Raw genomic sequence first — 19,862 nt, forward strand, 5'->3', positions numbered from 1 at the left:
GTGAGACTGACTGGCCTGTAGTCTCACCTCAGGGCCTGTTTATCCCCTGGCATTAGCTAGTAAACTACAAGTTCAAGGAATGCCTCACAGAAGATTGGGTTTTCAAGGTAACTGATTAAAATAATTTTAGTGTACACATTTAATTGAATATAGCTTGATAAAGTAATGCAATACAGTTATGACATTGCAAAATCATGTACTACAGTACTACAAAATGTTCATGAATGGATGGTAATCACATACAGGGTGGTGAGGCACTGGAACAGGTTAGAAACATGGGTTGTGGTTAGAAAAATGCTATACTAAACCTCTTTTTAATTCAATCAATAAGACAAAATACCTTAACTGATATAAGAGAACAGGATATGATCATACCAATCCCAATTTAATAAAATAAAACAACTGTTTAGGGGTTACAAGGCATTCAAACCAGATTTTTGACCATTTACCTTTGAAATACCCAGAGAAGTGCATTTTGCACCTCTTGAAATTTTCACACAGTCATGTAAAGCTGAATTGAACCTTAGCACATCCATCCATCCATCCACCCACCACATTCAGCTTGCATATTATCTGTATTTCTATTCTAGTCTTCATATATTTCCTTCATTATTTTAAACTAAATATTACACTATAAAAATCTACAAGTTTTATGACTAATTGATAAGTCTATACTTTACAGAACCACGGAATCCTATAGGTTAGAAGGGACCCTTGGAGATCATCTAGTCCAACCCCCATGCCAAAGAAGGTTCATCTAAAGCAGGTTGGACAGGAATGCATCCAGGCAGGGTTTGAATATCTCCAGAGAAGGAGACTCCACAACATCTCTGGGCAGCCTGTTCTAGTGCTCTGGCATCCTCAAATAAAGCAGCTTCTCCTCACGTTGACAGGGAATTTCCCGCATTCCAGTGCCGCTTGTCTTGCCGCTGGGCACCACTGAAAAGAGTCTGGTCCCACCCTCTTTGACACCTGCCCTTTAGATATTTATAAGCATTGAGATCCCCTCTCAGTCCTCTCTTCTCCAGGCTAAACAGACCCAGATCTCTTGGCCTTTCCTCATGAAAGGTGCTCCATTCCCTGATTATCTTTGGACTCTCTCCAGTAGTTCCTGGTCTTTCTTAAACCAGGGAACCCAGAACTGGACACAGTACTCCAGATGCGGCCTTGCAAGGGCAGAGTAGAGGGGGACGATAAGCGCCCTCGACCTGCTGGCCACGCTCTTTGTAATGTGCCCCAGGATACACTTAGCCTTCTTGGCCAGAAGGCACACCGCTGGCTCACGGGCAACTGATGATCTCCTGGGACTCCCAGGTCCCTCTCTACAGAGCTGCTTTCCAACAAGTCAGCCCCCAGCCTGTACCAGTGCACAGGGTTATTCCTCCCCAGGTGAAGGACCCTACACTTGCCCTTGCTGAGGTTCCCCTCTGTCCAGCTCTCCAGCCTGTCCAGGTCTTGCTGTATGGTGGCAAAGCCTTCTGGTGTATCAGCCAGTCCTCCCAGTTTTGTGTCATCAGCAAGCTTGCTGAGGGTACACTCTGTCTCCTCATCCAGGTTGTTGATGAAAATGTTGAACAAGACTGGGCCCAGTACTGACACCTGGGGAACACCACTAGTCACAGGCCACCAGCTAGACTGTGCCCCTGATCACAACCCTCTGAGCTCTGCCATTCAGATTGTTAAGTGGAAGGCACTACAGAGAACAGCAGTGATCATAATTAATTATGGTAGTCATTAACGACTTGCTTCTTTTAAAAACCAAGCACATATGCATTATGGTTGGGTACTAGTCATGATGTCCTGGATTTACCCTGAGAAAAGTACTGATAAGGTGTCTTTTAGCTGGCTCTAGGGAGTGCCTGCACCACATTCAAGTTTTTTTTCAGGGTCTGATACTGCAGCTGCATTCCCAACTCTCTCGCTACGAGCTGTGTGTGGGGGGACACAGTTCAGACAGCTGACCCAAACTGACTGATGGGATATTTCATTCCATAGCATGTCACGCTCAATACATAAAAGGGGAGACGGCTCAGGGATCATGACTCTTTTTACTGGCTCCTTAACCCTGCTCTGCTGTTAGCTCCTTAACTCCTTTGCTAACTGTTTTGCTAATTCCTTTCTTTCTCGTTCATTCATTCATGAATTGGTGAGTCAGTTAGCTTTTCCCAGTCATGCTATCACTCGTGGGGCTCGCTCGGACTCTGCTGTGATCATCTCAGGCTCTAGCTCTCTGGCTCTGACTCTCACTTATCAGGATCTGGCTGTGCATCGTTTGGCAGGTGGTGAGCAATTGTATCATATGTTTTATTTTCTATTGTTTTAATTACTTATTATTAGTAATATTTTTATATATTCATTTATATATATTATCGATTTAGATTTAATTAGCAAATAGTTCTTATCTCAATTTTATGAGCTTCCATGTCTTTTTCCTCCAATTGTTCCCCTCTGCTGGAGGAGGGCAGGGGGGAGGTTTGCGAGGAGCTTCGTGGTATTTTGCTGGTTGGTGTTAGACACTGAATTTGCTGGCTGGAGTTAAACCATGACAAACCCACGCTTCCTGAACTAGCATATGAGGATGTTATGGGGGACAGTGTCAAAAGCCTTGCTGAGGTCAAAGCAGACAACGTCCACTGCTCTCCCCTCATCCACCCAGCAAGTCATGCGGTGTCAGGAGGTTATCAGATTGGTCAAGCATGATTTCACCTTGGCGAATCCATGTTGACCACTCCCAGTAAATAACCTCTTCCTCTACATGTTTAGAGATGACGTCCAGAATGAGCTGTTCCATTACCTTTCCAGGGATAGAGGTGAGGCTTACTGGCCTGTAGTTTCCCAGGTCTTCCTTCCTGCCCTTTCTGAAGGCTGCCGTAACATTAGCTTTCTCCAGTCCTCAGGCACCTCTCCTGTTCTCCATGACCTTTCAGAGATGATAGAGAGCAGCTTTGCAATAACATCTGCCAGCTCTCTCAGCACTCGTGGGTGTATCCAATCAGGGCCCATGGATTTGCGGATGTCAGGTTTGCCTAAATGATCTCTAAACCAATCCTCCTCGACCAAGGGAGGGGTCTTGCTTTCTCCAGTTTCTCTCTCTTACCTCCAGGGCCTGGGATTCCTGAGGGCCAGCCTTAGCAGTAAAGACTGAAGCAAAGAAGGCATTCAGCAATTCTGCCTTCTCCGCATCCTCCATCACCAGGGCAGCTACCTCATTCAGCAGCAGGCCCACATACTTCTCTCAGAGTCTTACTGATCGAATTCCAGTACTCCAGATTTCAGGTAGCAGAGACAGATAAACTACCAGATATTTACCTGAGTACTTAATAATAACACCAATATCTAAATGCATTTCAAAAATATGAATGGTGACAACATAAGAAGTCATTACCAGGGAGTTAAACATTTTTCTTGTTGATATTGTTAGAAGTTATGTCCATTTTTTAAGAAGCCTAAAAATATTTACTGTTCCTCAACTAATTTGCTTGTTATTATTGGTAAAATACTGGTTAAAACATGATATTACTATGTTTTTCAAAGATGGATCCTTTTGCATGTGATCATTTAAAAGTTCAAATCTGAAGATGATTATTATTACCTTTTGTGTTTCTCATCTACTTACCTGTACTTTAAAGGCTTTCATTTATCAACATCCTCTGACATTACAATGTCACCCAAGGAAGGCAATTAGCACTGTTTTTCATTAAATCGTTATTAAAAAAAACTTGTGCATGCTAGTAACAGTGGCCATTCTTCAAATTAGTCTTTCTGTTTCTTAATCACACCACACAGAGTGAAGATTTTTTTCCAGAAATCACCACTAACATTTCCTACAGATTTATCATATTGGCTTTATTTTTCTAAAATCTTTAATGTGATGAATGGTTTTGAACATGTATTATCCTTATAGTATGTTGATTAAATAACCTAAGTAACATCAGGAACTGAACTGCATAGAAAAAGTTACATATAAAAGAACATGAATTAGGGAGAAAAAACCCATATATGCTAAGAAAGCTTAACCTATGGCTTACCGGTCATAGTCTCCATTGCACAGTGCTCTGACAGAAATCTTGAATGCCTGCCACACTGGATTTAATGTATTTTTTATGACTTCTGTTTTGTGGCAGATTGTAAAACTGTAATAAAACAAACAAAGTTGGTATTTCTTTACTTTTTCTTTTGTGTCATCAAATGAGCTGTAACCCGTATTCACTCATACAAGGCCTGTATAAAATTTAAGATAGGAAAAACAGAAATGCAGTGAACTGAGAGAGAAGGTAGGACGGAAGAGGACAGACCTGTCTGAGAGAGATTACAGACAAGAGTGCAAAACAACTCTAAACTGAAAATGGTTTTACCCAAAACTTTTACTAGAATTACAACCGTTCGGTGAGTTATTTCAGGCAAGAGCAGTTTCCATCCCACTTGTTTAAACAGGCCTTATAAAGTCAGGAATCAGTCACAGATCCAGAAAGAAAGCAGTCTGGTAAGGACTTAATTCTTGCTTGGTGATTAAGAAACTGAGCCAAAGGAGTCATGGCTCTCTGATGTTTGTTCCCCATTTTAAGTCTATGATTTTTTTAACCACAGCTGTCTCGGGTAAAATGTATTGGCCTCTGTGAGATCCCATGATCAAATTCTCTCAGGTGAAATACAATTAATTGTTTTGATGCATTTTGCTTTCTCTAAATGATGCAAAATTAAAATATTTCTTTTGAATCCCCACCCTTAGGACTGAATTGTTCAAAAGAAAATAGGAGGCAGGTTCACTGGTGAAATCGCTACTGAAATTCTATGTATAAATGTAATTAAAAGTTGTCCATTGAGGGAATATCTTCCTTACATTCTAAAGGCCTAATTTTTTATCCTGGCTATGATTCAGAAGGCTTGCTTGAAGCTGAGACAGAAAACAGAGCATCCTTCTGCCCATGTGTGCAGAAGTACTGCCCCAATACCGCCCAAATGTACAGTGGGTACAAATCCCACTGGATTCAGGAGACCAATAGTCAGTGGCTCACCACTCGCCTCTTGGAAGGAAGTGAAGCAGCATGGCACTCAAGGCCAAGAGAAACTGCATATACCAGCACTCCCAGTAATGCCCAGAGAAAGCTCACTAATGACCTTAGTGCCACTCACAAAGGAGCCATAACTCCTCCAGGATTGCAATTTAAGATATTCAGCATTTATTCAGGAAGTTGTTCCTATAATATACCTCTGAGAAGAAAAGAGCAGGGAACAGACACACACATACCCAGATACAGGCTTATGTTAACAATTGTTCCAGTTAATCTACTGAAACAAGAAATATTATAAACATCTAGCCTTAGGTTTGATGCAATGTTTTATGTGAGGACTATCAGTTTCCAAGAAAACTTAACCTGCCAGCAGAGCAAACAGCTACTTTCTATTTAAGGTGTTTCTGAATTCTCTTTCCTAGAAATCAGTCAAAAAGATAAAAGATATTTCCAAATTTGCAGTATAAAACATATTTACCTATAACAATTTTTAAGCATTAGCATATTCTGTAGCTGCAATTTTCTTTGAGAAGTCCATTTAATTTAAAGGCATACTATATCTTAGCAAAAGTAATGCTATTTAACTATTTTTATTACAATCAATTTTCATAGTACTTAATATTTATCATACACTCAACTCTTAAAACACTGAGCTGCAGAGTTAACTATTTGTTACAATAGTTTTATCCCTATACTGCATAACATGATATACTTAAATACAGCAAACATTATAATAAAAACCCCAGCTTAATCTGACAAATATATAAAAAAAAGGAAATTATGTTACCATCTCCAAAGAAATAACTTGCCTACTGTTTAGCAGCAGAAATACTTAACAGACACCTACCTGCCATCTTCATTGCTTCGATGAAATACCAGGAAAGGATCAGATTTCCCAAAGAAGTCCTTCTTGTCTAGCTTGTTTGCACAAAATTGCATTAAAACTGAATCCTGAAATGGGTAATACAGAAAAATTACATACAACATGCAGTTTACTACACTAGAATAATAATAAGAAAATAATTGAAAACAAAATAAACATGGGTATCTGCCTTCTAGACACCCCCTACACATTCACATTCCTGCAATGTCCTTAGAGTTTGAACTGCTGGAACCAAGAATTCTTTCATACAGGGGTGCAGAAGAAGGGTAAATCTCTATGGTATTGGTACTCAGGATTTTTGCAGTATTTTCTGGCATCCAAAGTTGCATTCTGAGGGAAGCAGATGGACAGGCAAGGAACACAAAATTATTTTTAAAAACTTCAGTGAGACATGACTAAACTCATTCCTTCAGTGACTTAAGCCTTCAGTTGTCTGCTCCTGCTGTCTGTAAAGCAAATGGCTTAGCAGCTTGCTATTAAGAGTCTAGAGGCTTCCAGAAAATAATCTGGGAGATACCAAATACACCCATTCTGATAACAAAAAAGGAGAAAAGCTTCGTTGCTGTGGCCAGGCAAACTGATAGTCACACATGGTCACCTCTTTGGGTAGAGTCAAGAATGTGAGAGGGATTATAAACGCAAAGATTTAAACAAAAACAAACCTCAAACAACATGAACCTCAAGGAGTTCAACAGAAGGAAATGCCAAGTACTGCATCTGGAGGAGACGAAACCCATACACCAGTACAGGCTGCAGGCCAAACAGCTGGAAAGCAGCTTTGCAGAAAAAAAATGGGGTTCTTGGTGGACACCAAGCTGACCCATGTGCCCTTGGCATCAAAGGCCAATAGCCTCCTGGGCTGCATTAGGAACAGTGCTGCCAGAAAGTTGGAGCAAATGACTCAGTGCTGGTACAGTGCAAGAAAGACAACGACACAGTGGAGCAATTCCACCAAAAGGGTAATGAAAATTATTATGGGGTTCAACCATCTTCCATATGAGGAGAGGCTGAGAGACATAGAATTATTTAGCCTGAAAAAGAGAAGGCTCACGGGGATCTTATCAATTTGTATAAATACCACATGGGAGGGAGTAAGTAGTCTCTGCTTAGTGGTATTCAGTGGAAGAACAAGTAGTAATAGGTACAAACTGAAACACGGGAAATTCTGTTTAAATATAAGACAAAAACTTTTTTATTGTGAAGGTGGCAAACACTGAACAGAGACTGTGGACTCTCCTTGGACATACTAAAAACTTGACTGCACAAAGCCCCGAGTAGACTGCTCTAAGAGCAGGAGGGTTTGGACTAGATGAACTCCCAATGTCTCTTCCAACCTCAGCAATTCAGTGACTTTAAAAATCTTTGCCATTCTGAATATGAGCTATAAAAGTTTTGGGAAAAATCTCAGAAAATATAAGAATTAATCCAAATGCTAAATAATCTTAGGCAGGAAATTATCACGGAGAAAGCATATGACAGCTGTTGAGCCAGCACAAGAGATTGTATGAGAGCGTGCACATGAAAAGAGCATGACAGAGAATACAAAAGAGAGAGATCGAGTCCCAGATTCTTTACAAGCTCCCTCCAGTGATTTTGAACTAGTCATCATATAGCTAAAATTTGAGTGGGGTGAATGTGGAAGAACATGAAAACCTTGCAAGATATCTAGTATTTGTCTTCATTAAAAGGAAAAGAAAAAAAAATCCTGTTCTGATTATGAATTTAATGACATATTTGTGACCTTTAAATAGTTTGTTATAACTGGGATACAAATACTGATCTTGGAGGATAAACCCAGAGTATCAGGAAAAAAAAATTGCCTTTAGTCTCTTTTAAGGTTACCAGTAAATGCTTTGGATGATGGCAAACATCTCTTAAGAATGGTAGGAGCTTAACTTCTTAAGAAATGTAGAACCACAGTTTGTGCAGAAAAGCAATTAAATGCTGTACCCATTTTGTCGTAAGTCACATAAAAGAGTGAACATTTTGATCATGTACTACGTACAAAAGTTTGAGCTGATGGAAAACAAGAGTGGAAAGACAGGCATATTCCATGAGCATACTTATTCATTCATACTAGTGACATGGGAATTTCCTACTGCTAAATGGCAGTTAAATGAGACAGAATTGGTGCATCCTTTTTAACATAACTGTGCAGGACCAGCAGGTTGCCTGGAAAAGGTAAATAAGATCTGAGCCTGTGTGCTATTCAAATATCCCACTATGCCACCTCTACAGAGAAATAATACAAACTTGACTAAGCTGGAAATAAGGCACAAAATTAAGGATTTCTTTTTACTTCAAATATCTAATCCACATAAGAAAACAAGGCCTAAACAGATCAGCTATCAGACAGATTAGTAAAAGGATAAATACGACCACTGCATAAATGGAAATAATTAACCACTTATGACCTGGTATGAAGGTTAAAAGTTATATAAAAGACGAAGCATTACCCCCTCAACAACACCAAATTACAAAGGCAAAGCCCAGAAACAAATGTCTTCAGTCCTCAAAGTATTTTTGTACGTTTATGCATCTAACCTTGTACTCTCCAGATCCCCTGTACATTCTAATCAAAAGTGTGACACTGCCGATTTCCTCATTTAAGGTTTGCTATCTTGTCACTGCAGACTCTTCAAAGGCACACCCTACAGCCCCATCCAATATATACCATGCTTTGACAAACTGCCCTCCTTCTCAAATTCCAACCAGTCTTTATCACACCATATATAAACATTCCTTATTTTTCCTTCCAGGCCCTGTTTCCCTATAATTTACAGATTGCTGCTAGCTCATCCAGTGCTGGGAAGCAACTGAGGTGGCCTGGCTGCCAGGTGCTTTTTAACCAACAGCCCCCCTCCTCTGTCCAACCCACTTCTCCATGAACCCCAGGAGAGGGACGAGCAGTGACACTCTTGGGGAAGGTCACAAACACACCATGTCTCTCCCCTTAAACAGCCAACTTCCACATCACCCCCCCCTTCCCCCATCACTGATATTCTTCTGTTTTCTATTTAATAAGCAGGCACCTGCCATTAATGGGTCACAGAAGTCTTTACTTTCTTTAAAGAAATCCATTCAAACTCTTCTATTAAGGCATTTCATTGAAATACCTTACTATTTTTTTTCCAATAAACATTTTTAAAATAATGTGACTCACTATTAGCATCAAATCTTTTAATTATAAGGTTAAAAATCCAAAATTTCACTTTGATGTTGATGTAATGCCAATATTCTATAACGGAAATACAATTCCACGGTTGAAACAAATGGATCTTTGTTAAAAATTGGACACTAAGAGATAAAATCCAGTTAATTACTTGGGGAAACAAAGACTAGATCTAAAACTTATTTAAGAATCAAAAACTATGCTTCGTAAGGTTTTCTGCTTCTTTATGCTTCTTCTATCTAAGAGCAACCAATAGAAAAACGTATCATAACTTCTTACATATATCACAAAATGCACATTCATACGTTAAACCTTTGACAATCTGGTGCAGTGTAAATCACAAAATCATTTTCATTTTATTTTTCAAAAAGCAATGAACGCACTTACTCGGCAACAGCCTAGTTCCTCTGCTGTTACTATGACTGTTCCACATTTCTTCCCAGGAATTCCTCTGCAAGAAAATGCAATTTCATCACCTAAGTTCCTTAATATAATTTATGAAAGTTACGACTGACAGAGATAAGCACAAGGTAAGCTTTCAAGTCATGAAACTGCTGGCAGACTATACAGTTTCCCTTTTCTGTCACTTTTTCCATGTAGAAAAGTTGGTTTATCCTAAATGAATGGATAAAAAAGTTGCATGTTTATTCTAACTTGTAATAAATAAATCAGTTTCAATTTTAAAGGAAATAGCATAAAAAGTTTAAATGGGATGAAATGAAAATACCAGAATTCTATTTTTCACCCTCCCATTGATATTTCAGAGATGAATCTACAACTGACTGACTTATGAAAAACATCTTTTTGTAAATTTTCCTTATACAAAACACCTACAATACATTTAAAAGGTCAAGTGCAAGGTCCTGCACTTGGATTGGGGCAATCCCAAGCACAAGTACAGGCTGGGTGGAGAGTGGATCAAGAGCAACCGTGAGGAGAAGGACTCGGGGGTACTGGTGGATGAAAAGCCGGACATGAGCCAGCAGCGTGTGCTAGAGAACTAGAGGGCACTCCTGGTCTTCTGTTATGACAAAACATTAATGTAAATATTTACTGTTGTTCTTATTTTTCTTGTTAGTTTTCTTAATACTTCTGAAATTTTTTACAATGCTCTACAACTTTAAATAAGTTTAGCAAGACTGTGGTATAATAAAGAAGTGGTGGGAAAATAGTTCTTAGAAGCAGATAAAAGCTTAGAAATTATGAATAGAAGAGCAAATACTGATGCAAATTTATGCAAGCTCACTGAAAGTCTAGTTTAGAAGTTGATTTTTAAGTCTATAAGGATTACATCAGAGAACAGTGCTCCTGTACTGCTGCAGTTATTTGCCAGTAATCAGAGAGATACATGACAGCTGTCCTGGACCTACTCAGTGCTACATGCTAAGTCTGAATTTCACAAGCAAAACACTGGATAGGAAAACTATTCAAGTTTTTGTTGTTAAATTTTAAGCAATGATTGAAATACATACAAAACTTGTGGCACTCTTCCATTTAATGCAGTATGACATACAGTACAATACTTTAAACAGGAGAATTCTCTTTAAATAGCAGAAACAAAAAAAAGGGAGTCTGGTAATTCCAAATGTTACACAGTAGGATTCATAGTTTTATCAGCATCTTCAAATCATCTGGTTTTAAATCTGTCCCTTTTCAACAGCTCAGCACTGAAAATTACCCATTTTAGTCTCTGTAGCAATGGGATATTGAAATTAAAAACTTTTTCACAAGATGAAAAAGCTGCATTTTTTCTTTTAAACAGCACTTCTTGAAACTTCAAAACTTCTGAAATTTGGTAGTAACAGCAGCAGTAGAAATGACTTAGTTATCAGGGTTATATTGACTGTACATGGTAAAATGTTTCAAGGAACAAATGACCATGACCCTGGCTTTGACAGGGAAGGAAGAAATAGAAATCTCAGTAGTGTAACTAAAAAACCCAGAAGTTCCCAGCACCACAATTCTGTAGGTTATGCCAACTCAAATACAAAGAAGCAGTATCAGAATTACCATTATCTTAACCAGAATTCTTCCTACTGAAGTATTTGAGCCCAGTTAACTGTGCCATTAAGGACATATTTGAGATGTAGTGTGGGCAATGACAGTACTTTGAAGAAAAAACATCAAACATTTCCTTTGGTACGGCAAGTCAAATCAATTTATCCCACTTCCAAAAGATTATTATTATATAGATTGTGAAAAATACACCTCTGATCACCTGCTGAAGAGCTGGAGGCCTTAAGTAAACCGTTGTTAAGTAAGCCCCATTTCTGACAAACTGGTCAGCAAACAGTTGCCATTTGGTAGAGAACCATGTGCCACCCTGCCTGCAGTTATAACAGACGGGAGTCAAGGCCTGCCCGTCTTAAACTGAGGTTTGCACATGAAGACATTTATGCAAACACATGCTTCATTTCATCTTATGACCATGAAGGCCAAAGGATCCCCAGCCCCAAGAGAAACTTGTGTCTGTAATCATCACTCTGAAGGATGGGGGAAACTGGAGAGGCAATCCCCTGAAGATGTTTAGGTGGGTATGTCAGAAAAAAATAAGAATTCTTGATTGCGAGTAGATTTGAGAAGTATGCCACGCAATACAGTCCTATCTGAAAGCACCTGGGGCAAGGTTTAGCTTGATGTATCACCAAGGTTCTCAAGGACATGTCCCTTATAAAAGAAGGATAATATTACCATGATGGCTGGCAAAGAGGTGAAATGCTTAATCGAGATTAGGACAGAATTTCTCTACAAAACAAAAATTTCTCATCATTCAGGAACTAAAGACTCTACCAAATTACCTCTACAGTTTGTGATGCTGCGGCTAAGTATGAACTTTGTATGGTTGTTTTGAGACTACAAGCATGAAAAAAGTACTGGACCATTTGCAGACACTAAAGAGTTTGCTCTCCTAACAAATTCCCTTACAAACCATTCATTAAGAAAAAAATTCTTAAATGTACCCTGATAAAAACTGGCTGTTTGCAGATCAGCCAAATGGAAAGACCTTTAACTAGCAGTAATGCCTTGTGAGAAAATAACAAGATAATTTCATGCTGGCCTTATCACTGTATGAAAATACATTACTTGGAGATTTAACATTACAGACCAATCCTTCCAATTGCCAGAGAAATACTAATATTACCTTGAAGACCAAGAATTCCACCTGTTTAAATCCAGGATGCAGTGCCACTGTCCATCTGCTTTAGTTTTTAGGAATAGCTGGTATTGAGCTGCCCTGGAATTGGTTCTATAGCACTGAAATGACAGTACAGAATTTATGTTCAGGCAACCAATTGTTCAGGCTAAGTTTCTCTGGAAAGAGTTACAGATCAGGGTTTGTGGATTAATAATGAGACAACCTGTATTGCATAATTACTGTCAACTCCAACAGTGCTATTTATCTGATACTCAGATACAGAAAAAGTGCCTGTCTAAGTGACAATAGGATGCAAGTTGTATAAAGGAATGTAAAATGTGAGGAAGATCTACATTTCAGTGGGTCCTACTGGTTTGAGAGCCCAGAACCTATAAGTGTTCTACAGTGATCACCTTTTTGGACAGTATTTGAGGGAGCAAATAATTTGACTGGCAGAGGAACCAAACAGAAAACAATCATCAAATGGAAAGTCTTCAACAATACCAGTATGTCTCTAGACAAGTTACAGTCTTGAGGAGTAGTTATTGTCTCAGAATAAATGATTCCACAACAGAGACACCATGTGTGCAGCACCTAAAAAGGTTTGAAAGAACATTCTGAAGACCACTTGGGCTTTAACAAGGACTGAAAGAAGGACCTTTCTAGAATTGGTGAAAATATCAGAGAAAGCTGACAATTTATGAAGGAATTCAAACCTGAGAAGTTAAACAGAGCCTCTAATTCTGCAAGACAAAAATGCAGTGAGGCAGAGGATGGAACATCGTTCAGATCATTCAAAAATTTAGTCTTATCCCTGAATTTACAGAACCTAGCCCCCTAGCAGGTCACAACTACAGATAAAAGGATAGGACAGATATAGCGGAAGACCCAATTCCAGGGTTTGGATGTTTTTCTATCAATTATGTTCACAGTAAGATGACAGGAAAAAGAACTTCTCAAAATAGGCCAGCTGGCTCCAGTACATCCTCATTAGCAGGCAATGGCACTCAGATGTGAATAACTAGCATAGAATGGTCATTAAGATCTGCAATGACTCTGCCTCCTCATTAAAGGGAATCCCTAAAGGAATGCACTTAGTAGATCCTGAAAGAAGCATTGCTCAGAGTTATAAATGTGGCTAGAAGCATCTCTCTAGGAAGACAGAACATGCAAATACCTAAATCTGAATAATTTATGGGAAGGTAATGCTCTCTTGAGAGAAAAATAAAGCTGTGTCATTTCTGGAAGTAGACGGATCTGCACCTCATCCTTTTCATGCTAATACAAACGAGGCATGCGAGGCCAGTCTGAGTAAATCCTAAACTCTGAGCTTGTCTTGAGAAGGCATTTAATGAATTTAGTAACCCTACATGTAAAGAGAGTAAAAGTTACTGTTAAAATGTCAGATTCCCCATTTCAGCTGCTTGACTAGATATATTTTCCAAGATAAATTATCCAGACCAAATATTCACCTCTGTACACGGCCAGCCTATAAAATAAAGTGTAACATCAATGTACGTTCTTGAACAGAAATGCTCATAGTCGCAGGGGTAACAGGCTAGTGCATTACCACACTGAAGCAAGAGTCTTCGGTGACAGACTGCATTGAACTCAAAGCCCTTAATGGTGTCAGAACCAGAGAGGGAGGTTCAGGAGACATCCTCATACCTGCCAAGACCAAACACTATTAAGTTCATGCCTGAGAGGCATAATCTGCTGGTGCTTGTAAGACCAATGAAACTGCAAGTCATGCCTGTCATGAAGGTGAAAAAAAATGTGCGTGTACATCTTCGCTTTTGCACTTACCATGAAGGTTAGTAGCAAGGTATGTTCCAGCCTGCCTGGCTGACCACTGCAGTGATGACCCTCTAGGTTTGTAATGTTTCACCTTCATTTTGATGGAGGATGAGAGTATCCTTTCGTGGTAAACTTACGAAGGGAACTTTCCCTGGTGACATAGAATCTGACTTGGAGCTGGCCAGCTCATGGCAGCCATGGAGTCCTGGATCTCATGAAGGTTTTGTAAAGGTCTGAAGTAGATCGATCTGAAGTTTAAGCTTCACATCTTTCTAATTTTCATTTGGAAAGAATGTCAGAGGTTACTTGAATGCCAATCAGAGAACGGAATTCAAGCTTCTCAAGCTGCTTAGGTATAAAAAGTCCTACTTCAGTAGGGTAGCTGATTGGGACTAAAACAGCACTGGCATTCTATTCTTTGTACATCCATGGCAGGGAACAGAAAAGGCAAAATGTTAATGAGCTTCAGAAATACTGTAAAGAGAAAAAGCTCTCTGATATCAAGTGACAGATCATAAAGAACATTCAAGTTATGTGAATGTTGACTTGACTATGTAAAGAAAATGGTAAATTCAAAGCAGTAAATATCCTTAAGAACAGAACACATGCAATATTGTCTACTGAATTATTGTTATTTGCATATTAAGAGACATTAAACACATGTCTATAATCAAACAACCCTAGAATGCAATGCAACAGTTTAATGAATAAAATATCTCCTAGACACCAAGGTATCCAGACTTCAGATAGTCGAGTGAACAATCAACCAGGCACAGTTGTCTAGCCACAACACTGTCAAAAGCACCAATGGCAAAATAAAACCTGAATACTGGAAGAGCTGATAAAAAAAGTAATGAACACTTTCTCATTAACACTAACAAATATCTACCCACACCACATATACAAAAAGGAAGGTATATTTTAAAATCTTTCAATCTGGACAACTGTTATGCGTCCAGTTAGTAACTGCTATACAACAGAGCATCAGAACTTGAACAAAGCCAAGAGAAAATGTATTACACACATCTGTGAATGAATTCTAAGACCTTTTTTCCACAGAATCTTTACTGATATCTTTCCCTTTCTCATGGCTGATTTCAAACTTTAAACTTCACCTGTTACTCGCTTCAGACTTCACTTAGCCTGTACCAAGTGATAACAAACTGCTGAATGAATTATTTTTAACCTACATGTTCAAAATAAATTTCAGAAATTTTCTCAGGGGGAAAAAAAAAAAAAACCAGAAGTGTAGTGTGCTGAATCTACTGCTTTGAAGACAGAAAGAACTATAAAGCCCTTCAAGAAGTCAGCAAGATTTGTCTTACTAAATACAGGTGTCTTCAAAGTCACCACCTTTCTCTGACCAAGTCACCACATGCTTTCAGTAGAGTCAACTGACAACTAGTCAAAATAGTCAACGGAGTTACCACAGTGCAATTCACTGTGGCAGTCAGCTTAAGTTGGCCCCAGATAGTGCAAAGTTAGTGACTTCTGGTTTAGTAGAAGTGAACAAAATAGGGCCAAACTCCTGTCCCAACTGACAGGATAGTGTGCTTGTGTGCTCAAGCAGACATTCAAACTATGCAACCAACCTGCTCGCTAACAAGAATTAAAAACAGGTCCAGAACAAGTAAAGGGTGTGTGTCCAGATCCCATGGTGCTGAGGTCCTGATATGAGTGGGGCAGGGGCTGTTTCTCTAATTGGGTTATTGGAGTTCCCCCTCCTGCCTTGCACCTATGTGCTCCAACGTGGGTGTGGAAATGAGACTTCAATGGGCTGACGGCTCTCCTGGGATGGGTCTGGAAGTAGCCAGGGCAAGGTATTACTCGGGTTCCGCCACCTGCCACTGTGCTTCTCTTCTCCTTTGTTTGCAGACAAGCTTTTCAATCACATAACCTACTACACCTCTTCTATTATGCCACTTATATTTGTCCTCAAGGCTATTTCCTCATCAGGTTTTTAAAAGTCTACTATCCAGAATAAGATTAAGAGGGGAATCACATAACACTGTTGTGTTGTCTAATAACCACAATATTTGATAAAGTTGACCATTTTGTATGACTGTATTAGAAATCTCAATCTGATCAGCTGTTATTCATTCTTTGTTTGTGCAGGGGTATTTTTTTTCGGGAGCTAGACTACAATTAGCAGTTTCCTACTATTCCCCAGTATCCATAATCGATCAAATAGTAATGTAACACTCATAATACTGATACAGTCAATTATTGGGTTTTTTTGGGAGGTTGCTTTTTTTTGTTTGTTGTTTTGTTTTTAAACTTTAAAAAAAAGGGTTTTTTTAAACTTCTTTTCAGTGTTAAGTTTTTCAACATTTATTTTATTGCAGACTTGTGATTAGCTACTGAAATTGAAGGACATTTAAAAGTTAAGGTTCATCTGCAAACCTTGATGACAACAGAAAGTGATGCAGTTTTACAGTACCATTTTCTGGGTAGTTTTTCAAGTTATTTAAGGGATACAGTGAAGTACTATTACTACTAACATATATTATGTTACGGTGTGAATAGGTGTGTTTTTAAGTTTAAACAGTGTGTTTGTAAGAGTTTTCCTGAATTATGCTGCAGATACTGAAACCTTCCCCACCTGCAGATTTATCTACCCTTAAAAAGAAGTAGTTGCCTGTGTGAACAGTCCCACTAATACAAAAAAGGGAAATAACAAGGAACATGTAGTGATATTAATAGAACTGTTTATGTATAAGACAATTAAGCCCTTGATATAAAAATAAACAATGTAAAGAGTACTGGTGTAGTCCTTAGGGAGGGTGAGGAGAGCAAGAGATGATGCGGGGGGGCAGGGAGGATTACTAGGGACTTGTCATAAGGACTGAGTCTGTAAATACAGTGATCGGGTGACTGAACTATATTTGGAACCCCTCAAAATTCAGCAAAAATGCATTTATTACCAACCTCAAGTTGAATGTTAAAGAGAACATGAATCATATTGTTAAAGGATGTTGCAGCAGTAATGATCACAGCACTCATGGAGTTCAGCAAGAGAACTAACAGCTTACATTTGTTATAAATCAATTTGAATCATCTGCAGTTGGCTGTAAATTAGGGAAAATAAATCAAAGGCTTATTTTGATAAAACACCAAGTGAAAATGTTTTGCAAAGACTTTGAGGTTTTTTTATGTTACTCAAATTTTCAGCATGAACTGTATGCTAAACAAGTCCTGCTCAAGAGCTCAAAATTTGCCTTTGTACAAAACCCAAATGATTGGAAATAAGACATTTACAGACAGAATTTAGTCAAGGCTAATGGACTGGAAGGGCTTAATTACAGGACTGCTTCCCCACAAAGCAGTGCTAGCCAACCCCTGGCATTTATGATTCAAAATGGATTTGTTTCAGGTACGCATAAGTCTCAGAAATTCAAGTAGATTAAATCCCATTATTTTCTCAAATTAAAACATAATTAAAGTTTACCATAGTTTTTGTAACGGATTTTTTTTTTTTACTTAATTTTAAAGATTTTATAATTTCATAAGGATGCTTAGATAAAATTAAAGGAAAACTGTGTAAATTCTCTTTTGGTTTATCAATTTAAATGGTCTGTTCTGAACTGTTATTTCATCCATAAAAAGAGTTCCAGAGACAATTTGAAATTATTTTCAGCATGAAAATAGGAAGCATCACACGGCTTTCCAAGCTTAAGCCTGCACTGGAATTGTAAAAATTTAAAAATGTAAAAGGGCTGAATTTTGCCAAGCGTTGTAGTTCATCCAGATCCTGGTCCTTCTTATTTGAATACAAAGTCAGGATAAGTGCCCAGTTGGGTGTTTTCACCAAAGTTTGGCCCAGAATAATATATGGCTTGTTAAGTCTGAAAACTTTGTTTGCCCTTAAAGGGAAATCAGTGATGAAGAAAAGCAAATGAAGTAACTCTGGTATATTACTCATAATGAACCCAGTGAAATGGAAAAAGAAGAATGCTCCATCAGACAGATTAACCACATTCATGATCATTCACTGCAGTGCAATTACTATTAAAAGAAAAAACCCCAAAGAAATACAAAAAAATTCCAAATCAAAAGACATTGCCATCACGTGAAATGTCCTGCCATACCATTAAATGTTTGCTTTTGATGTCATACCTTAATTTGTAGCATAAATTTAGATAAAAATTGTAAAATATTTCAATTATTCAAACATTACTTAGGAATAGAAAATGAAGGTTGTTCAGATAATTAGTATTTTAAATATCTGTACGTCCTTATGAACAATGGTGTGCAAACACTAAAATCCTCTCAGTGGGATAAAAATCCATTGATCATAAGAAAGTTTTTCATAAATTTAGCAGGATAAATAGAAAATATTTGATAAGCTGCATTTCCTCATTGTTTGGGAATTGTATTATTGGGAACAATAGAAAAACAAGTAGAAACGTGTGAATTTGAAACAGTGAGGGTTTTCTTCCTTGATGCTTGAACAAAAGGCAATAAAGATTTATGACATGTTAATTTGCAAACTAGAAAGAAAGACATTTTTAAGATTAGTACTATCAAACTATTTCTAGTGCAAGATGTAATGAAGTCGACAAAAATTCTGGATGAAGCAATCCCTTTGCTAATTGACCGAATTAAAACTTAAATTATCATAATGTATAAAGAAAGACTCCTATTGTAGCTAACAATTTACTCTCTCTTAGAAGCCATGTCTGTCACTTCTGTATATCCAGATATCTAACAGCAAAAAAACTCCACAACTCTCACCTCATGAAGCAGTACATTTCATCCAACATTCAAGAATGACATACTCACACAATTGATTTTTCCAGTCTGCTCCCCTGTGATCCAACTATTTCTCCCAGCGTACAAAACATTTGCCCCAAAAAGTCCTGAAAAGCAGTAACATAAAAGGTCAGAATTCATATTTCACATTGGAACAAATTTGATTTCCCATTTAACTGGGCTCTTCACTATTGTAGAACACATTCGCATCTTAATGATATAATGCAATAATGAATCATAAAATACACACTATTACATATTTTATTTAACACTGGGCTACATTTACAGAAGTAATTCTGATGAACTCCACTTACTGTTTTTATATTTTCTTTTCATCAACAAAAATGAAAATGAGATGGAAAAAAATGTAAAAGCATTAGAAACATGATTGTTTCTTTACCTCCTGTGACTGGAGCATTTTAATTGCTTTCATGAAGCGATTTTTCTACACTGATTCTATGAATTTCTCGGAAGTTAATTATGTTGGCAGAAATTCAAGCCTGTTCAGAATCTGTATGAGCATCGTGGACTGACAATTATGCACGAGCACTGCTTTAATGATGGACTTTATTTTTGTGTTTTACAATTCAACTATGTAACTAAAAATCAGCTAATTTTCATATTATATCTCCCTGTAATATAAGCAGTATAAAAATATGAATGGATTTTCAAACTGTTTTATGTATATTGAAAAATATTTGATGCTGCAGCCCAAATCCTCATCCTGCAAGTGGAAAGAAGTTGCTAACTCTGTTCTTCCTGGCATGACTGGCACTAGTGGTAACAGTAGCTTGTGACATTTGTTCACAAACAGGAATGAGCACTGAGACACTGATTCCAAGACAGTAAACCATAACTTTATGATACTGGGTATGGTAGTGAATATCTGTACAAGTAGTTCTGACTTGTCTCTCAGCCCAGGCCTCTCATTCCCATCTCTGAGGTCTGTTAGTTATGGGTTCATAAAGTGAACTGGGTCTGAGAAGTAATCCCAATGAAGAGGAAAACAGCCCTGCAAAAAATACCTTTTTAAACGGGCAACCAATGTCATCTACCTGGACTTGTGCAATGCCTTTGATACCGTGCGCACAACATCCTTGTCTCTAAACT

The 19,862-nt window shown here is 38.1% G+C and overlaps 1 protein-coding gene across 1 annotated transcript; it reads right to left on the reverse strand.

Annotated features, from left to right (window-relative positions):
* Positions 1-4,028: 4,028 nt before the first annotated feature.
* Positions 4,029-18,859, reverse strand: LOC104511675 (copine-8-like; the record flags this gene model as incomplete). The annotated part of the gene is made up of 4 exons (XM_010154390.1): positions 4,029-4,133; positions 5,860-5,963; positions 9,455-9,518; positions 18,783-18,859. Coding segments are annotated over 4 exons (350 nt in total), but the record flags the coding sequence as incomplete, so codon positions are not given.
* Positions 18,860-19,862: the final 1,003 nt, after the last annotated feature.

This window comes from Eurypyga helias, unplaced genomic scaffold, assembly GCF_000690775.1.
Source record: "Eurypyga helias isolate BGI_N326 unplaced genomic scaffold, ASM69077v1 scaffold11776, whole genome shotgun sequence".
Lineage (NCBI taxonomy): Eukaryota > Metazoa > Chordata > Aves > Eurypygiformes > Eurypygidae > Eurypyga > Eurypyga helias.